General features: G+C 36.4%; 2 protein-coding genes across 4 annotated transcripts in view; one reads left to right on the top strand and one right to left on the bottom strand.

Moving 5' to 3' along the window:
- Positions 1-6,365, bottom strand: part of LOC140149026 (uncharacterized) — a 28,933-nt gene extending 22,568 nt beyond the window's left edge. Inside the window, exon 1 of one of the 2 annotated variants that reach the window (XM_072171171.1) lies at positions 6,301-6,365. The gene's annotated coding sequence lies outside the window, so the exon portion shown is untranslated. Of the gene's footprint in view, positions 1-5,334; positions 5,456-6,300 lie in introns of those variants that run through there. The other variant, XM_072171170.1, reaches the window with a different exon arrangement.
- Positions 6,366-6,381: 16 nt separating this feature from the next.
- Positions 6,382-20,328, top strand: LOC140149027 (uncharacterized). Of its 2 annotated transcripts, XM_072171173.1 has the most exons (5): positions 6,382-6,507; positions 13,213-13,410; positions 15,345-15,692; positions 16,363-16,398; positions 19,054-20,328. In XM_072171173.1, exons 2-4 carry the CDS (start codon positions 13,273-13,275, stop codon positions 16,375-16,377), a joined length of 501 nt encoding a protein of 166 aa, XP_072027274.1. In that variant the 5' UTR covers positions 6,382-6,507; positions 13,213-13,272; the 3' UTR covers positions 16,378-16,398; positions 19,054-20,328. The 2 variants fall into 2 exon arrangements, with proteins under 2 accessions (XP_072027274.1, XP_072027273.1); XM_072171172.1 differs by lacking the exon at positions 16,363-16,398 and having other exon boundaries at positions 6,383-6,507; positions 19,054-20,322.
- The last annotated feature ends 460 nt before the right edge of the window (positions 20,329-20,788 follow it).

Raw genomic sequence — 20,788 nt, 5'->3', positions numbered from 1 at the left:
GAAAAAGAGTGCTCAATCCTATGAAGGAGAGCATGTCATAAATAAAATTAAAAGAAACAAATTATTCCATGTTCACTACAGTCTGTTTCGCCCAAAGGGCTCCTTTTTGTAGTGAACATGGAACATGGGAATAATTTGTTTCTTTTAATTTTATACATTATGTATTATATGGGTGTCAGGACGTTTCGCCCCACACCAGTACATACCACTACCAGTTCGCCCCAATACACGTACATACCACGACCAGTTCGCCCCAATACACGTACATACCACGACATGTTCGCCCCAATTGACTCACTGTGTAAACTGTAAAGTGCTGTGAGTGCAGTGCATGCGGTCGTATGGTCAATCAATACAACTTCCAATTGTTTGCATTTATATTCATGTATTATGGAATAATCAATACGACCTATTCATATAATCATAATTAATATTATAGTAAAAATTATAGTATTATTATTATTTTCTTATGATAACAATAAAAATAACTATCATTATTATTAATAGTACTAGTATAATATTAATCATATCTTAATTATTATAAAATTATTGAATCACTTTACATTGTGTTGTTTAATTTGTTTATTTACTGTAGGCCTATATCTTTGTAAACAAATTTGACGGTGTTCTATGAATTTTATGCCATTAAAATGTATTTATGTATTTTATGAATTTGTCATGTTTTACAATCCATTGTTTGTAACTAATACAATTTGTATTTTCAGTAGACAGTATGCAGTCAACTGTGCAGTGCTGTTTTTAAATAAACGTTGAGTATTTGTAACAATTTGGCTGGTGCTATAAACGTGTAATGCTATGAATTTCTTTAGAAACCCATGTGATTCAGCCCCGAGATTCAGTTGAGCTGACTATGTTTATGTTATGAAAACATTTTATTTTTGATCATGTACTTTTCCATCCATATGGGGTTTTTTATACTTACCTATTTTATCGAGTATGTTTTTACTACCCCGAGAATTATTGGCCGTTTTTTGAAATTGTGACGTAGGCCTATATCGGGAGGCACGCGAAGAAGAAAAAGTTGGGATTTTGTTTGCAAGACTGGTTAAAGCCCAGTAGGTCTATTAATAAGATTTCGGTCAAATTTTAATTTGGTTATCCTTTGCCAAAATATTATTAGTAACGCGCTCCTTTACCCACATGTCCTTCTTTTTTTCAAGCAAAAGGCCAATTTTTTGCTCCCAAGACCCGGGCCAAGACCATTTTGTGGGAAAAATCCCATTATGTTCAGATCTGCAGGCAGCCAAAAGATTTAATGGTGTCTTGCAGTGCATGCAGCATGCGTCTGAACGTAGGCCTACATACATTATTATATCATCATGCATGGTACTGTATACTTTTAATGTAGGGAGTGGGATTTTTGACGCCATACTAAACGCTTTAACAATAACACCCTCCACACCCCGCCCCCACACACGCACCCCACATAAAGTTCACCTTCGTTAAGCAGTATAAACATTGAGCGCGGAAATGGAAAATGTTACTTTTGCGCACATAAATTATTTCCCATTTAATTCTTTTACAACATAATATAGGCTAAAGCCATGATTTCTCCGTGTTACAAAATTCTGTGTTACAAATTGGACAATTTCCGTGATTTTCCATTTTCCAATATAAAGCACTGAAAAGTGAAAACAAACATGTTGTATAAGTGTATTTTGTATTACCCTTTACTGTAGTAGGCCTAGAATTAATGCTAAAATGGATTGTTTAATGGTTTTGATTACTGCCAAATAATCACCTTTCTTTGTTTTATTTTGCAAATCAACACAACAGTTAGACATTTTACTCAGTTTTTACTATTTTGTGGCATTTTCAAATTTCCGTGGGCAAACCCGAATTCCGTTAATTTTTCCGTTTTTCCGTAACACGGAGAAATCGTGGCTTTAATATAGGCCTAATACAATGTTTCACACGAGATGAGAGATACTCAATTTAGTTATTCTCTGAGAACAAACAAAATATCCAAGCTTACATTGAACTCGGCCAAATTCATTATTTTTTTAAGATATTGGACCTACCATGGGTAAAAAAATCCAATTAATGGAACAATTTTGTGTAACGTGTTTATTGATAGGGGCTTTGATTCGATATAATTTGAAGCGTTATTTTCCCTGTTCACGCGTGCATGCAAGTATAGGTCTTCTCTATATCAAACACCTATATTTGGAAGATACAGGTTGTTCGTGTTTATGCATGATATCATTTAAACTTCATATAACTCATTATTTTTCCTGTTCACACGCTGCATGCCGTCTACTATAGTCTATATATCTACCTCGAGTCACCGGCACTAGCTTTGAAGTTCAGCGTGTTCTGCATTAGCTTAGCGTTACTTATAATCAACATCGAACAATAGAAGTCAAGTGTTTTAATGTTAGCTGTAAATATAGTCTCGCGGGAGAATCTGTTATTAGTCTTCTTTATCAGTCTTTTTTTTTAAAACTTGCTGGTCACGGCTACCGCGTGACTCTAATAAACAAGTATGCTTGACAGTGTGTTTTAGAGAGCAAAGTCCCGGGTAAAGTTCTGCTTAAAATTCAAAGTCCATAGTCGGATTTTCGGGGTTTGCTATCTATAAACTGGTAGATTCCAAAATCAGAATTGTTCAGTATTAAAGTGAGCCATTATAATTATGCAAGATAGTGTTGCATTCAATTATTTTCATTGTCACTAATCATCTGATATTTTTAACTCTTTATGACCATTTTACTATTGAATACTTTAATTTTAATAAACATCAGTATAATTTTGAGTTCAACGAAATGGGGTCATCTTGAATAATAATAACATATTTTTAATAAAATTCGACTATGGCATAGTCTAAAGAGCTTTTAAAATCCCCGATAAATTCTGTGTTGAATACTAGCATTTCCATCAATGCAACATATTACATAGCCTATATATGTGACCGTACAACACGAATGAGCAGTAAATGTCCTCAATTGTATTCTGAGTTACAGTGTAAAATGGGCATGAAGGTCGTATTCATAGGTACCTCAATTTGGTGCTACGTGTACCTCATTTAATGAGATACACGTAGCACCAAATTGAAATAGCTATGAATATGACCTTCATGCCCATTTTACACTGTAACTCAGAATACAATTGAGGACATTTACGGCTCATTCGTGCTGTACGGTCACATATAATAACGTTAACATTAGAATGTATATTTGATAATGACTATTATCAGTAACAACCGGAGGGGGCCTTAAATCAAATTTAAATAATCAAATTTAAATAATAAATAATGTGCACACCGCCTTCCAAATCTAGGTATATCAAACACCCAGATTTGGAAGTTAGGCCTATCTGAAGTGGTCCTTTGTTACCAAAAATAAATAGATCTTTGAATTGGTGAATTGGCGCAGTATGGTACCTTTGTTGTCTGTGTCGTCATATTTTAGTATGAATTCAATAAAATAAGTAACCACTTTCGATGAACAATTATTACGGGTATACTCAACTGACAAATTACATTGATTAACAGTTTGAGCAAGTTTGAATGGGATGAAACTGAGTTCGTCTTATGCAGAATGAGATCAAACAAGAAAACTAAATGTGTAAAAAACAGGGACATATATCCCACCTATCCCTTTGAGCAAGAGGATTTATAAATCATGATAGCCCAGGAAGAATTAATCCCTTTCTCTTTACTGGTAAATGGTCCCAATAGAAACACGCCTATTGACAGGCAAGTTGCAGAAATTAAGAAAAACAAAATGAATCATAATAACTGTCAATCACAATTATCAAAATTGTAAAAATACATTTATATTAGAGAAGTATGTCCTTTATAAATGAATCTGATATAAAATACAAAATTATATAATCAAAATAATAGTATTTTAATTAAAGATATATTTTTATTAATTTAGATTTATATCTTTGATTAACCAGTTTTGCAAACAAAATAATTGGATTTTTCTTCTTGCGGCACTGCCTCCCACGCCTTAAATCGCAAACACAAAACACGGCCCGTAATTCTCGGGTCTTAATCAAATTGAGAGCAGACTACTTGACCCGGGACTTGTCAAGCAATCGATCGTACATCAGTGTGTAAAGCACGCGGGCGCTGGCCCGGGACTTGTCAAGCAAGGTACGCCGTGTTCTAGTACTTTTATGCGTGCTTGGTGCACGGAACCGTTGATTGAACACATATCACACCCGGCGTTTTTCGTGCAAGTGGCAGCAAATAATCCGCCGCTAACACGCTGGGCAAAAAGTCAGTGCACAGCACGGAACCCACAAAATATCTCAAAGCTGCTGCTGGCGTTTGTTTTGCTAGTTGTGCTCATTTGTCTTTGAAAAATTTGTCAAATATTTTCAGTATTAATAGTTTCATTATTTAGTAATGAGTCGGTAAAATAAAAATACACAAAACTACGCAAGAGTTTTTTTTTTTTTTTTTTTATATAATGTTTTGTTTTGCCATATTATGTAAATTATTACATAGCCATACTGGCGATAAGTAATTTACATGTTTAACACTACTTATTATATCATACAAAATATGAAGTTAACATGATTTGTAAAATGAGATAAATCCTTTGTTTGTGAAAGCATAATATTGTTATGTAAAATAAAGTAGGGCCTACACGAGGATTTAATATTATATAAAAAATACATAATCAAGGCCTAAATTTCAGACATAGGCCTACACATGTATTAAATTAATTATTGTTAATGAAAATATAAGCTAATATGACATCAAAAGTTTATTTTGCAACACGGGCGTATCATCGTGCATTATGGTTTTGTTGATCGACCAATCTTCAGTCCGTCAGCAATCAGCATACCATTACTATAATATACACGCCGGGCTTCAAGCAATCGACCAGGAAACAGTCAACAACAGCCCCAATACCCGCGGTATAAAATGGGGACGAAAGTGCACGGGAGTGTAGTGTAATTGAATTGGCGTGTAACGGAAGTGGAGAGGTTCGAAGTGGCCTGTTTCCCGGCACAGCATTAGATTTCCGTGGTTGAAAATGAGCGAGAAAAGCACTAAAAAGCGCGTTTCACAGCGAGAAATTGCGTATTCTATTTGAGCTTACAATCATGCTACAATGATCTCCGTGACGGAACGGTTATGATTGATCGTATTGATTGGCATTGGTCGCATGCACACTTCGACAACGTTACACAGTGAGTCAATTGGGGCGAACTGGTCGTGGTATGTATTGTGTATTGGGTGAACCTTTTTGGGGCGAATGTGTTTTGGGGTGAGACGTCTCGCATTCATTATATGTATTTGCGTTCAATTCAGTAGGTTTAAGATCGAATGTTCGATGTTCCACTTTAGCTTACCAAAACACTGAAACCTGCTCACTCAGCAAACGTATACCGTTAGGCCAAATACAGTATTTATTTTATTTTATTTTTACATTACACAACATTGTGTCACACAGCTGATTTCCGGACCCTGGACTGAATGGGTCTATTGCCATTTGGTCTAATACCATTTCGTCTAATTCCCGTTTAGTCTATATTCAATTGGTCTATTACCAGAAAGGCTAATTGCCACGTAGTCTAATAATCATATTGTCTAATGTCCATTTAGTCTAATATTGTTTGGTCTATTAACCGGTATGTCTACTAACCATATAGTCTAATAACCATTTGGTCTAATATTTCTTTAATAACCATTTGGTCTAATACCCATTTGGTCTAATAGCCGTTAAGTCTAATACTCGTATGGTCAAATAACCAGTTAGTCTAATACCATTTCGTCTATTTATTAATAATCTAAATGCTTGTAAGACTAAATGGTTTGTAGACCAAATGAGTATTAGACCAAATGGCTATTAGACCTATTGGTTATGAACCAAATGGGTATTAGACTACATGGTTGTTAGACTAAATGGTTTTAGACTTATTGGTTATTAGACTAAATGGTTATCGGACCAAATGGTTATCGGACCGAATGGTTAAAGGACCAAATGATTATTGGACGTAGTGGATATAGACCAAATGGGTTTAGACGAAATGGATGTAGACGAAATGGATATTAGACCAAATGGCATTAGACCAAATGGCAAATCCCCGACTGAATGTAAACATTGGCGACTAACTCAGTGTATTTGTGTATTGGTACTCTTCCGGTCCCAGAATAAAGTAATTTTTACTTTGCAAAGAGTCTTTAAAATATAAGTTATTCCCTTACTTTCATCAAATATTTATTGTGCATTACATTTTGTGAAGCTGTTCTGACAGTTTTGTAAGATTTCATGCCAATATTTTGATTAAATTGTAGCGCATTCTTTCAAAACTTACCTGGTGAAAAGGCCTAAATTTGGCTGGTACCGTGGATAATTCATTACAGATTCTGTGAAATGATAAAGGAGCCTTTCAACATAGAGAATATCAGAAAGGTCAACGAAGGTCACGTCAAAAGTACGCGAAAAGAAGGTTATTTCGTGACAAGAAAATTCGCTAAAAATTATTTGTATATGCAATGACAAGGAAGCCGTAGACAAATGAGTAAGTAGTGCAATCTCTGAACTTCTTTTTTGCTTGAAGATAATGAAGTTGAGATAAATTAAACAGGCAAAATAATCATGATAATAATTTGTTGATTTTCAGTGACGTTAGTTGCTGTTTACTTCCGAATTCGGCAGACTGAGACCTCTTTCGCATGCATTGCATTGTTCGCAAAGAAAGCACAGCTTGAATCTAATCTTGATCGAAAAGTCTAAATTATTGTCAAAATGTAATGTCAACTTCTTTTTTTTCCAGATTTTGACATAATTTCTTGAACTTTGGCCCATTTTGTGTAACATTTAAAGGGGCATTTCTTGTTCGAGCATAGCCTCTATCGCAAATCTTTGATTTGCGTTAGAGACCACCATAGAGGTTATTGTGCGGACCGGTACACAAAGATGCTTGCATATAAACATTGATAAAATGCTTCATTTTTCACAAACACACTTTCATAAGCGTGTCATATAAGCTTAATTAAGTTCAACCCTACCTTTTGACATCTTTGATACATACGATCCTAAAAAATAAGATGATATATGAAGCCTAATTCAGCGCTGCTTACAGTGCTGCTTATCGTAACTGTCACATCGTGGAAAATAATCTCAACCTATGAGATAATTGTACACACGTAAATTCTGGTGATTTATGACTGGACAGTCACTTAGTAGGTACGAGATTACCTCATTCAGATAACACCTGTTATTTTTGTCGATCGATTAACCAGTCCAGGGCATTTCACCAAGGCAAACTCGACCACATGCAAATTCGGACCCTGTATAAAACCATGTTTTTATGTGTAAGGGCGCACCATTAGATATCAAGGGGGGAGGCTTGGTAGATTGCTGAAAAAAAATGTTCCACTGGCAAAAAACAAATTTTGATGTCAAGGGTGAAAATGTCACAGTTAGTGCAGAAAAATTAACCTCATAGTCATATAGCTTTCAAGTAGCAATTTTTTTCGCGAATTTGCTCATTTTTCATCATTATGTAAGGCTAAATAAAAATTTCTGGTAACCCGACCGACCGTATAAAACCCTTGCGACTCAAGTAATTTTATCCAATTTGTTCAAAATAAAAAATAATTGCTCACGACTGACCGGGTGTCTACAATGCTCCTCATCAGAAACTACATTATTGGCAAAAATATGGACGTACCATTAGAATTCTAGGGGGGTAGTAAGTTTTGAGAAAAAAAAAACGAGCAAGAAAAAAATCCCCACCAACACTAAAAAACACAAAACTTCCCCACCTAACTAACTGTGTATAAATGCATAAAAAAAAAAAAAAAAAAAAAATTCCCCACCAACACTAAAAAAAAAAAAAACTTCCCCACCTTCTGTGTAATGCATGAAATTAAAAAAAAACTTCCCGATACCAACTTCCTACCCCCGAGCATCTAATGGTGCGCCCTTACCTCACCGTGAGACAAAACAATGCGTCAACATGATCATGATGTAAATTGTACCATGACTGTAGTACCAAACCATCGCTTTATGTTAACCGCTCAACTCGCAAAAGCTCACCGCAAATATTGTAAATAAGCGGACTTTCCCAGGAAATATACCATGCATGGCAAGGTGCCGAGATGTCTAGCCACATTCTCAATAGCGTGGGAAACTGGGAATTGATTTTGATCACTTACCAAAAATTTTCTAAAGCAAATGGGAAAAGGTAATTGGCTGGCTATTACTTTTAGCCCCGCCCACAACAGTGACCCACTGATTAAAAGTTTTTTTGTTTTAAAAAGTGACACTTATAAAGCCATTATAACGATCAGATCATGTACTTTGTGCAAACTTGTATAGTGTTGTAATCTCTAATGATTGAAGATCTGAAGAAAAGTGGTCAACACACAGTATACATTTTTAGCATGAGGTTTAAATAAAATTTAACTTTAAAATCCGGGTGACTTTCATGACTGCGCCTCTCTCAGTTCTTTCTCAATCCCTCTCTCACTCTATTTCTGTCTCTCTCTCTCCCTTCAAACCCGACCTTCAAAATCCCTCCCTCGAGGCCTCGATCCAGTTCTCAGACTTTTTCAACCCGAACTCGAGTCCCAATTTCCGCCATCGTGATACGCCTGTACCGATGGCTGGCTCTGGACCTGTCTGGTACCCAGGCGCAGCCAGCAACATACTGAGGGGGGCACGGTCAGTATCGTCCCTATTTGCCTCCATCATGTCTGGCTCTCCTCTCTCTCCATCTCCCGTCAAATTTGGCTATGTCCCGTAAGTGACTTTACATCACGCGCTATTCAGGGTGCTGTAGGTGACTTAAGACGGTGTATCATAGCAGTAAAGACCAACAAGTTAATTGGCTGTGCTCCGTAAGTGATTTTAATACACCACGCCCTATGTAAGTGACTTTAGGCTGCACCCTGGTATACGGCACAACATAGCAATAAAGACAAACAAGTTAATTGGCTTTGCCTTTTGGCTGTGCTCTGTAAGTGACTTTACACCACGCCCTATGTGAGTGACTTTTTTAATAGATCGCACCCTGGTAGATGGTACATAGCAATAAAGACAAACAATGTAATTGGCTGTGCTCCGTAAGTGACTTTACACCACGCCCTATGTGAGTGACTTTTTTAATAGATCGCACCCTGGTAGATGGTACATAGCAATAAAGACAAACAATGTAATTGGCTGTGCTCCGTAAGTGACTGCACACCACGCCCTATGTGAGTGACTTTCACAGAACTAATTCTGTGGTGACTCCCGTGGTGACTAGACCGCACTCTAGTAACATCATAAATTGACAATTTAACAAAAAGGAATTTTTATTGATCTGTTTTAAAAGAGTTCAAAGTAGAGGGGAATTTTTGGTGTGCCGAGTGGGGGGACAAGTGACTTTTCAGGCCGAGGGGGGGGGGTGAAGCGATTTTTGGCGGGTCGTTCGGAAATTTTCCCCAGGGAGGGGGGGCTCATAATCATTGCACAGCCACAGCACATTGCGTCTTCTAATTAACATGGCATCTACACATAAAAACCTAAGTGGGTTTATACAGGGGCCGAATTAGTTTGTGGTCGAGTTGGCATGGGCCAGAGCTGACGAGTCCTACTATTCAGTATTCACGTGTTGTATCCATTGAACATGCGATCACCAGAAAAGAAGGGAGCGATTTTTATCACAAATTGTGCAGAAATATTCATGTGAGTACACTTAAAATGGGACATACTATCTGGGAATTATGCCACCAACACGTATAGTAACAGAATGGTAAGTGAAGTTAGATAAAAGGGGGTTATTTCAGGGTATGTTTATCATGCTGTATTGTCATTATAATTTATGTGGTCTTACGTAATATGTTTACCCCCCCGAAATTAGATACGAAAGGACACTAGCCACGAATGCGAGGGCATCCGTGAGCAAATTCGTGGCTAGTGTTTCTCGAGCAAGGCATTTCGTGATCCACAGCCTCATCCCCCCACTTTTCTCAAAAAAAGTTGAGATTTTTATATCACTGGAAACCTCTGGCTACATAATGTTTATGTACAAAATATTTCTTGCAGATTAATTAGTTTAGCAAAGATATCGTGAAATTTGAATTTCGTTCTGGTGCACCAGAACGAAATTACAACGCATTGTATGATTGTCTATGTAATACACATAATCATGCATAACTTCATGAACGCAAAAATCGGAATCAACTGAAATTTTGGGAATAGGTTTTTTCGTGGATATCTAATGAAAAATGACATAAATAGAGGATGCTAGGATCACGAAATACTCCTTTAATACATGTACTAATCATTACTATAGGTGACCCCGGTCATCCGGGTACTTATTTTACATGACGCTACAGTGCCTACACTTACGCTTTTCAACCCACAATAGACCGTGGTGCAGTGTGACTAATTGAAGACTTGTAGCAGAGGCTGATTCCGACTGTTTACATTTTGTTTGACCTCGAATCAAGCTAATTTCTGGGCCGATTTCGGTAAAATAAAGGTTAAATACTTGGCGAAAAATGCATTTTATGTGAAGCTGAACACATGAACATGTAGAGGAGAGTCTTTATTTTTGTTGCTGGCTGGAGGCCCCATGTCCAGAAGTTATAGAAATGGTAGTATTTTGGCCGATTTGAAAAGGGACAAACCTCAGAAAACTACAAATTTGACTTCTGAATCGGATTTGTTGTCAACGGAGGTCAACGGCTTGTGACGTCATTCCGGGGTCACCTATAGCCAAAATATTAAATTCTCGATCATGAGAGCCAACTTGGGTACGCACAGTTATTTGCACCAAGCGTACTACGCAAATACCGGCGCTTACGGCGCAAACACAGCTTTTGAGAATTGACCAATCACACAGTAGTTGCTAGGCAAGGTCAAGGGTCGGTCATGCAGGTCGCGCGATCGTGTTATTCTATGAAAAGTACGCTGGTGCAGAAGGTACATCCTCTCATGATCGAGAAATTGTTATTTTGGCTATAACATTAACAATAACAATTCCTGCCAAAACAAATTATGCAACCGTCTTTGAGTTAGATTTTTTTCCCATTAAAGGGGCATTTCGTGATCCACAGCCTCATCCCCCCACTTTTCCCAAAAAAAGTTGAGATTTTTACACCACTGGATACCTCTGGCTACGTCATAATGTTTATGTACCAAATATTTCTTGCAGATTAATTAGTTTAGCAAAAATATCGCCAAATTTGAATTTCGTTCTGGTGCACCAGAACGAAATTACAACACATTGTCTATGGAGCAGTGTAATACATAAATCATGCATAACTCGCAAAACACAAAATCGGAATCAACTGAAATTTTGGAAATAAGCTTTTTTCGTGGATATCTACTGAAAAAGAGGATGCTAGGATCATGAAATCCTCCTTTAAGAATTGAATGTTTGTGCATACTTACTCATCCCGCAATAACAGGAATTCCCTTAACAACAGGACTTTGCTTTCCTGCAATATCGGGGCCGGGTAATCCTATCATTATATCATTAAGGGGGTACTACTGTCACCCCTGCCCAATTTTGTGCCTATTTTCATTTTTTGTATTTTTGTCAAAAATTATACCGCATTGGTGGCAAGTAAGATATGTATATTATAGGGGCAAGGACTACAACTACTGCACTGGAAATTTTATTTCAGCACAGACAACAGTTGTGGAATTACAGTCAAAAATGAGGGAAAACCAATATTTGATCAATGAATCAATAACTACTTGCCTTGAGTTGCTGGATTTTCAATGCAGTAGTTGTAGTCTTTGCCCTTATAATATACATATCTTACCTGTCACCAATGCGCTATAATTTTTGAGAAAAATGCAAAAATAGGTACAAATTTGGCCAGGGGTGTAGTACTCCCTTAATCATTCAAGACAATATGTTTTTATCATGCCCCTCGGGCTAAGCGATCGAGTCTGTTGTAAATATCGCCAATTCTTGTGTTTTAGCGTGAAAAGAACTCCTACGCTGATAGCAGGGTGGGTACGGAAAATGGGACAATGTTGATATTTTGCATTGAAATATCCATGTACAATTTGAACAATGCAATATACGTTTTAAGCATTATTTTTGCTGAACCATGAAATGGTATCAGCCTATATGAGTGTATGATACTTACTTACTTACTTACCAACCATTTGGTCTAAAATGGACATATCTTTAATTCCCACGAAGGTATGAACCCCCAACTGGTGTCAAATGAAAGAGTAAGAAGTAAAGAATATGGTAAAAATATTTCCTAACGTCAGAGGTCATCCAAGGGGTCACAGGGGTCAAAAAAGGTCATTTTAACCAAAAATGCTCCAATTAAGCTGAAATTTATATGCAATGATCCTTATGACATTCTAAACATGTTATAAATATTTTAATATTCATTTAAGGTCATTAAGGGGTCATAAAGGGGTCAAAGGTCAAGTTTTCAAAAATGCTCCAATTGAGCTGATATTTAAATACAATGATCTTTAAGACATTCTAAACAAGTTTAAAATATTTTAAAATTCATTTAAGGTCATTAAGGGGTCAATAAAGGGGTCAAAGGTCAAGTTTTCAAAATGGTTCAATTGAGCTGAAATTTAAATGCAATGATCCTTATGACATTCTAAACATGTTTAAAATAATTTAATATTCATTCAAGGTCATTAAGGGGTCATAAAGTGGATAAAGGTCAAGTGTTTAAAATGCTCCAATTGAGCTGGAATTTAAATGCAATGATCCTTATGACATTCTAAACATGTTTAAAATAATTTAATATTCATTTAAGGTCATTAAGGGGTCATAAAAGGGTCAAAGGTCAATTTTCTGAAAATGCTCCAATTGAGCGGATATTTAAATGCAATGATCCTTATGACATTCTAAACATGTTTAAAATATTTTAAAATTCATTTAAGGTCATTAAGGGGTCATAAAGGGGTGATATATACATGTACCACAATATAGGCTACTGCCAAAGCCCCATGGTTCAGCTATGGTGCGGTTACCGCTCTAGTTTATTAATTTGCAGTAAAAAATGAGGGAAACCCAATATTTGATCAATAAATCAATAACTACTTGCCTTGAGTTGCTGAATTTTCAGTGCAGTAGTTGTAGTCATTGCCCCTATAATATACATATCTTACTTGTCACCAATGCGCTATCATTTTTGAGTAAAATGCAAAAATATGCACAAAATTGGCTAGGGGTGTAGTACCCCCTTAACACAAGTCTTTTTCATTAAGTATTGTCATTCTTGTTTCTAAATACTTTCAGGTTTTGATAACACATGCTCACACTACAGACATTTGCAACCAAATCAATCCTAGTGCAATCATGACAACGAATAACAACAATAGCATAGGTGGAGTTGGAAGTGGAGCCGTCCTAGAAAGCAAAGACAATGACAATGATAAAGACAATCCATTTGCTGAATACATGTGGATGAATGAAGAAGATGAATTCAATAAGCAGGTAAATCAAAACATGTTCTACAAGCCTAACTGACCCAGATTTTGTGTTTTGGGTATATTTTGTTAAATTGCTTTTAATTTGGACTGCAGCATGTTTGTAAAAACAAGATTTTGAGATTTTTTTTCAGATTGTTCAAGCTTCTATGATTTTTTATAGTCATTTAGCCTTTTCACCTTGCCTAAAAATATTAAATAAGCTCTCAGAAAAAAAAATTGATCTGTAATACTTAAATCTAGGGATTATGGGAACGTACTGCATTTTAAGGCCATTGCCTTTGTGACCCTGTATTCTACATTTATCAGAGTCATTTTTAGATACATGCCTTGGTCACTATGAGTGTTCAAATTTCTGAAAAAAGGCATGTCACAGGTATGTCAGCAAATATGGTTTGTATCAATGGGTCACTTACCCTTAAGCTTGAGACAGTCACTATAGATTTTGCAGTCCTGAAAGTTGGAGCCAAATCTCGTGAAAATTTTGGGAAGTTTAGGACCTAAAAAGTGGGTTCACTGTTTATGGATTTTCATTTGAAATTTGTTATTACACATAAAAATACAGAAAAGTGTGAGTTTTTAAATGGCTTTAGTAGGACCAATCCTGCAATACTACCAGGTTGTCTGGAATTTTCTTAAACTTCATCATTTTCTCCTTGACTGGGCTGTAATTGTATGTATCATCCCAAGCACATGTGACACATTATATCAACCTTATGGGTCCCTTCGAAAGCACTTAATTGAGCTATTCAGGGTTGTACATTTGTAGCTAACCAAATTTTAGTGCCGGCTTAAATTAAGATAAAATTGAATCAGAATGCCAATTACTTGAAGTTGACAGTAATGGCATTTGACAGCTGTTTTGAGGACAATTTGTCATTTTAGTGCTGGTCGGCAAGATCCATAATACCCTTGAGTGCCGGTCGGTCAGGCTGAGTACTGGTTACTGCCGACCAGTGCCGACCACTGTGGCTACAAGAGCTATTATCTTTACTTGAAAGAATAAAGACTAAGCTGAGTTTTTTAATTTGAGGTGATATTTTTGAAAACATTTAATTGTTTCCTTATTGTTTTGTTTAAATATTTTGCAAGTTACTTTAATCTACCGATACCTTAATACAGGCTTATCCAACATACTGTACAAGTATGTATCTTGATATGTTGTGTCACATATATTCCGTATGACCATCCACCATAAATCCAGTGTAAAGTCACACTTTTGAGTATCTAAGGTTATTAAACAGATAAATAACCGGGTCCACTTTTTTATGGTGGGGATTATTGCTGGATCCATTCAGATCCCATTTAGTAAAAAATATGTGGGTCCCAAATTGATTTTTGTGGGTCCAAAGTGCACTTATGGGCATCCGGTGTACGGACTTTAGAAATACCAGGAAATGTTTTTTCAAAATGGATACCCATTATGTCGAAATACTGGGAAATCAACCCCTTATTTGCAAAAACGTTGTCGACGCCTGATGGCCAAAATGGGACCCTTTTTCAATGTTTTTTATTAACGCGGATGCATAGCTCCATGATATGTGAAGTGACCCCCCCCCCAAGAAGTGCTCAAAAATCAATTTTGCTCTTGAAATTCCTGTGTTTTCTTGTGATTTCTGTAATGCTTATTTGTCCATATGCCTGAATTAGCACTGGCAACTTTTATACTGGGCTTGTGGTGGATGGTCACATTTCATATGATGTTGTGTGTCCCAGACAGTGCCATAGCCAGGTTTTCAGAATGAGGGAGAGGGGATATCAAACTTGTGTTGTGAATGTACCAAGATAGCCAGAATGCTACTAGAAATGTTGCAATGTGCCTCCTTTTGGCAAGTATGCAGAGCAGAGAGTTGGTGACCTGCATGATGTAGACAATGCATTGAATAAGGTAAGCAGTAAGCACAATAACAAATTCACTTTGTTTTGAATTTTAATCCACAGGCCCTTGAACAAATCCGAGAGGAAGATTTTATAGAGAGGTGTTTTGAAGAGATGCTAGAAGAAGAAGAAATGGGAATGTTTCTACCACCGGCTGATCAACTTCTTCATCTGCAACAGCAAGACGTGGATGCTGGAGTTGAGCTGATGAATAACCTCAACCTTGGTGGTGGGGGTATAGTTGGACAGGGTAACATTGTAGCACCACAGGAAATTGAAGAAGAGGAGTTATCATCTAGTGAGCATGGGGATGAAGAGGATGCAGCTGCCAATGAAGATGTTGGACAAAGTAATCAAGATCATGGTGGTAGTAACCATGGTAATGATGAGGCAGAGGAGGACAACTCACAGGTAAACAATTTTTAAGATATATTTCCTGGAAAACAGTTTGATGTGGACTTGGTAAAAATTCATTCACCAGTCATTCACTTGGTCACCCATATTACCTGTACTTCTTCATTTAGAGAAATCAACTCTTGAAGTATAAATTATGCTATTTCGTGTGCAAGTGTTATTCATGAACTGGAAACAAAATTTTGAAGGCAGCTTCTAAACTTGCTCAGTCTGCTGCCAATGTGTTCCTCATTTGTTTTTAACTACATGTACAGACAATATTTTCTAAGGGGTACAGGTGATTGTTTTTAGAAATGATTGATACTATTTTGACAGTATTCCACAATTGAAGGAATAACATTAATTTGATAAAATATTGTCTGCTTACCCACCAAAATAATTGAGTATAATGGAAAAACCCTAAACAATGTACATGCATGTGTAGGATAAACGTAGGGCAGGTGTGGCCAATAATAAAGGACTAAACACAGTAGGTAAATGCAGTTCAATATGTGTGCATGAAATAAATTGAAAGAGGGAAGTGTGACAAAATACATCTAGACCCATGCTGGATGAACTTTATAGCTTTTAGTATTACTTGCATGTTTACTGGTTATTTGTTATGTTGTTTGTTGCCTGTTATTATTGCCTTGCATGCATGCCCTGACAACCCATTTTCACTCTGCAGGTTGCCCAAGCCTAGCACGCATGTCAAGATACCAGAGTAAGCTTACATCAAATAGATTGTTTTTCTTAAATGCAAATTTTGGTATATAATAATGAATTTTGAATGTTGCACTGTGATTTGCCATAATGCTATATGGCTATCAATCCAGAAACTGTGAGACTTTGTTCTACTGATAAAAGGGAATTACATATGCTTGTGTCATTTCCAGTGCACATGCCGGTCACAAAAGCAGCACATGGAAGGCTTTACATGTATGTGCTGCGCCCATTTGCATATATTCAGTTCTACTTCAAGACACAATGTTCTTATATCAGTCCTGTTTATTACTAGTTGAACTAAGTGTTATTTTGTGAAATTTTTGTTTTGTTACATGTTGATGTGTGCATTACATAGGTCATGTCATAATAATTTGGCCCTTGTAGTCCATGTGTTTGTAACCAATGAAGTGTAATCCTGATTGGCTGAGTGATTTAGGTCATGCAAATGATGCAATATCAAAATTCCTTTGGCTGAACACATCAATTTGATTGCAATCATTTTTATGCAATAATAATCAGGGGATGCAGACACATCAGCAAGTGCCAAAGTATTGCCATGGAACCAGATGGTTAAACTAATAAACTTATTTGGCAAATTTCAAGTAGCAAGACAAGTGTTCTATTAAATGTTATTTTGTCACACTTCAATGCTTTAGGTTGATGAAAGTCAATTTTGAGTTTAGCATCACCCACCCTCAAAAATAACAATTAAAACTGGTTATATTTGCACAAAAAAACCCAAGAATATCTGCAGTTTAAATGAAAACATCAAAATCAAAACATCTACCGTATTGTTTGTAATAAACGCCCCGGGGGCGTTTATTGAAGGTGAATTGTCTGTGAAAAAAACTTAAAAATCGGGATAAATTTCCCGATGGTGCTCCTGTAGAAAAGAGGGATTTACGGCTATACTAATGGCGACGCCCATGGAAAATATCATTTTCGTGGTAAATGCATCAAATTACACCCGTAAGTACATCATTAAGCACGAATCTAGTGAAATTCTACCATAATTACGCAATGGAATGGATGGAAGTGCGAGTCATAACTGGTTTTGTCCATGCAATTTACCGATCGTCCCTGACAAGACTGACTGACTCATGCCAGTTTTAAGCTTACTCACACGATATAGCATGGAATTTTTGTCAATTTTTCACAGAAAAATTGGAGGGGGGCGTTTATTAGAGGGGGAGCGTTTATTACAAACAATACGGTATTTTGCTGCCGACCTTGCAGCCTCTTTTTAGTGTACTTCTAAATCTCACTTGGGCTAAACGTGAGTGAGTGAATTATAGGTTAATCATGCGTATCACTTGTTGGGAGTGAAATTGCACAAAATAATACAAGTGCATTATTTTGTACAATTTCTCGAGCAACAAGTGATACGCATTTATTAACCTATTTCATACACATGAATAACAATCCTGTGATTTTTGCATTTTTATAACAAAATTGTCACTAAAAATGTTGGAAAATGCAAGCAAATATAATGCATCAACGACGCAAGTAAAATGAATGCGCCCGAAAGCACTGCGCGGAGTGTCCGCCCGTGCAATTGTACAACATTTATGCACGGCTAGTAATTTACTAACGTTTGCTCTGATTGGTTCTCACTATCTAGGAGTGTATGAATGGTAAATAACAGGGCATTTTATACTCATGTTTGGTCAAAGTTACCTCACTTGTTTTCAGAAATTATGTGGCAGGGAAACTCAAGATCGATTGTCAGTTGCCTTAAATGCGAAGTAAAATTCTTGTGGCATTGTAAAGATATGCTATCCAGATGAATCAGGTTACATCCATAATGTACGGGCTTATAATATGAAATTGTTTCTTTTTTTCAAACCTGATTTTTGGAATATTTGTAATGTTTACAACTATGTTGTTAATCAGGTCAATAGAGCAATTATGACATAATGTCCTATATTCAGACATTAAGTCGCCCATAGAACTCCATGATAAACGGGTCAAAATAGCCAGTGGTTTTTTTTTCACTTTGCCTTGTTATTTCTGCTTAAAATGGACAGAAACGTTTATTACTAATATTATTTCAGCATTTTGACTAAAGAATAACAAAATTAAAATGTTATGGAAATTGTAGTTGTACATTATAGCTGTAAAAGAATCGGGAAGCAACTTTTTCATTTTTAAGATATTTACATGAGCTAAAAGACCGCTATGTACATAATTTTTATGGAAGTGATAGTGATTTGACAATTCAATTAGTGTCTTTTATATTGTTTTGTACCTGTAACAGCATCCTCATATTTTAAAGGAGATTTTATGGTCAACTATTTTGTTGCATTTTGTTCTTGTTTAAGTTTGTTACAGGTGTATTTTGTGTTTAAATTTCAAATCATTTGCTTCTTATTACAAGCTTTCCATACTACTCTGAAGTACAAAGTACCGACGCAGACGCACACATTGTGCCGACTTTGAAGACACGCATACCTGCAGCAGAGATGCAGCACTATGCACTGTTAACGTGCTGTATACGCGCGTGTTGTCACTTTGTACTTCAGAGTGGACAAACTGTAGATATTGTTTAGCATACTATTATTACTTTTTAAAACAATTTAATATAACAAATAATGTATATCTTATAATGTTTTGTGGTATTTTTTTCCTCTCTTTTGTGTTTTGACACATACAGGGATCAATATCAGATGTTGATTCTGATTCCTCATCAGATGCTCCGCTGAGGTAGCCTAATAACAAGGAACTTAATGCTCTCTGTGGAAGAGTATATACACAAGCTGTCTTATCGTACATGACTTAGAGGCCAAGTGGCACTCACTAACCTGAGGTAGACCACAGATGTGAAGGTAGTGTGATACGGCAAAATCAAAAAGTACTCAAATTTGATTTTGCCTTACAACCAGTTACCTTGCTTTGGAGAACAATTTCTACACAAAACAGTTGAAGTGTGTGAATGTGTGTTGGGATTTTAAAAGTTCATAAATCGGCAAAACAACATGAGAAAGGAAAAGAAATTACCTTGAGGCAGCTATCAAATGGCCTTCCACAGTACAGTTTATGTAAATATGATGGTGCAGAAAAGCTGATACTAAATGAATTGCATGTTTTACTCAGTATTGTTCAGAACTTCAAAGACTTGAATTGCTGAAATAATTCTTCATTTTGCTGATGGTGTTTAAGTGAGTAAGTGCAGTTTGAATCATTAGTGACATGCAAATTGATTTGCAAAAGGCCTTTTGCCCAATGGCTGCCATGAGCAGTTACACAAGTGATTTGCGTGGGAAAAAATAGCCAATTGCGCGGAGATTGTGCGGAACTTTTTCCAGTGCAAATCATGTATCCCTGCCCATAGGAAAAAATAGCCAATTGCGCGGAGATTGCACGGAAAAAAAGTTCCGCGCAAATCACTTGTCCCTGCCCATGAGTTAAAGTTTCACAAATTGGATATTGCAAATGAATGTTTTGATGGTAATATAATATCAATCACTGACCAGGTAGATAAATATCCACCAGCAGATTCATTTGAACTAAAAAAAATCAATTAAGGCAGCCATTGTGTGAATGATCTTTTACAAATAAACTCTTCATACAAGCTGTATCAAAATGATTGGTACCCATTTTGCTGCTAATTGAAAAGTCTGCCTCTACCAAATCCAATATTGGATACTCGCAAAATGTCCAGAATGGATAGTTTATAACATTTTATACAATTAATCTACAAATTTGTTGGATCTTATGTTGAATTTTGATGTGTCAGACTCATCCATTCCATCCATTATCAATGAAAAGTTGATGGGTACCAATCATTTTGATACAGCTTGTATGCTGCATTTCATTGGGTGGGTCAAGGGCAAGGCAGCTCACATTAGGCAAAAAAAATGTTTGCATGTCCTTGAGATTGTGCGGAACTTTTTCGAGTGCAAATCATGTATCCCTGCCCATAGGAAAAAATAGCCAATTATGCTGGAGATTGCACGGAAAAAAGTTCCGCAAAATCACTTGTCCCTGCCCATGAGTTAAAGTTTCACAAATTGGATATTGCAAATGAATGTTTTGATGGTAATATAATATCAATCACTGACCAGGTAGATAAATATCCACCAGCAGATTCATTTGAACTAAAAAAAATCAATTAAGGCAGCCATTGTGTGAATGGTCTTTTACAAATAAACTCTTCATACAAGCTGTATCAAAATGATTGGTACCCATTTTGCTGCTAATTGAAAAGTCTGCCTCTACCAAATCCAATATTGGATACTCGCAAAATGTCCAGAATGGATAGTTTATAACATTTTATACAATTAATCTACAAATTTGTTGGATCTTATGTTGAATTTTGATGTGTCAGACTCATCCATTCCATCCATTATCAATGAAAAGTTGATGGGTACCAATCATTTTGATACAGC

Source organism: Amphiura filiformis, chromosome 3 (assembly GCF_039555335.1).
Source record: "Amphiura filiformis chromosome 3, Afil_fr2py, whole genome shotgun sequence".
NCBI lineage: Eukaryota > Metazoa > Echinodermata > Ophiuroidea > Amphilepidida > Amphiuridae > Amphiura > Amphiura filiformis.
This window is presented reverse-complemented; position numbering and strand designations above follow the sequence as displayed.

Coding starts and splice junctions, on each gene's coding strand:
- LOC140149027 (XM_072171172.1), top strand. CDS start 13,273: ATGACAACGAATAACAACAATAGCATAGGTGGAGTTGGAAGTGGAGCC. Junction 13,411..15,344: donor AAGATGAATTCAATAAGCAG/GTAAATCAAAAC, acceptor TTTAATCCACAG/GCCCTTGAACAAATCCGAGA. Junction 15,693..19,053: donor CAGAGGAGGACAACTCACAG/GTAAACAATTTT, acceptor TGACACATACAG/GGATCAATATCAGATGTTGA.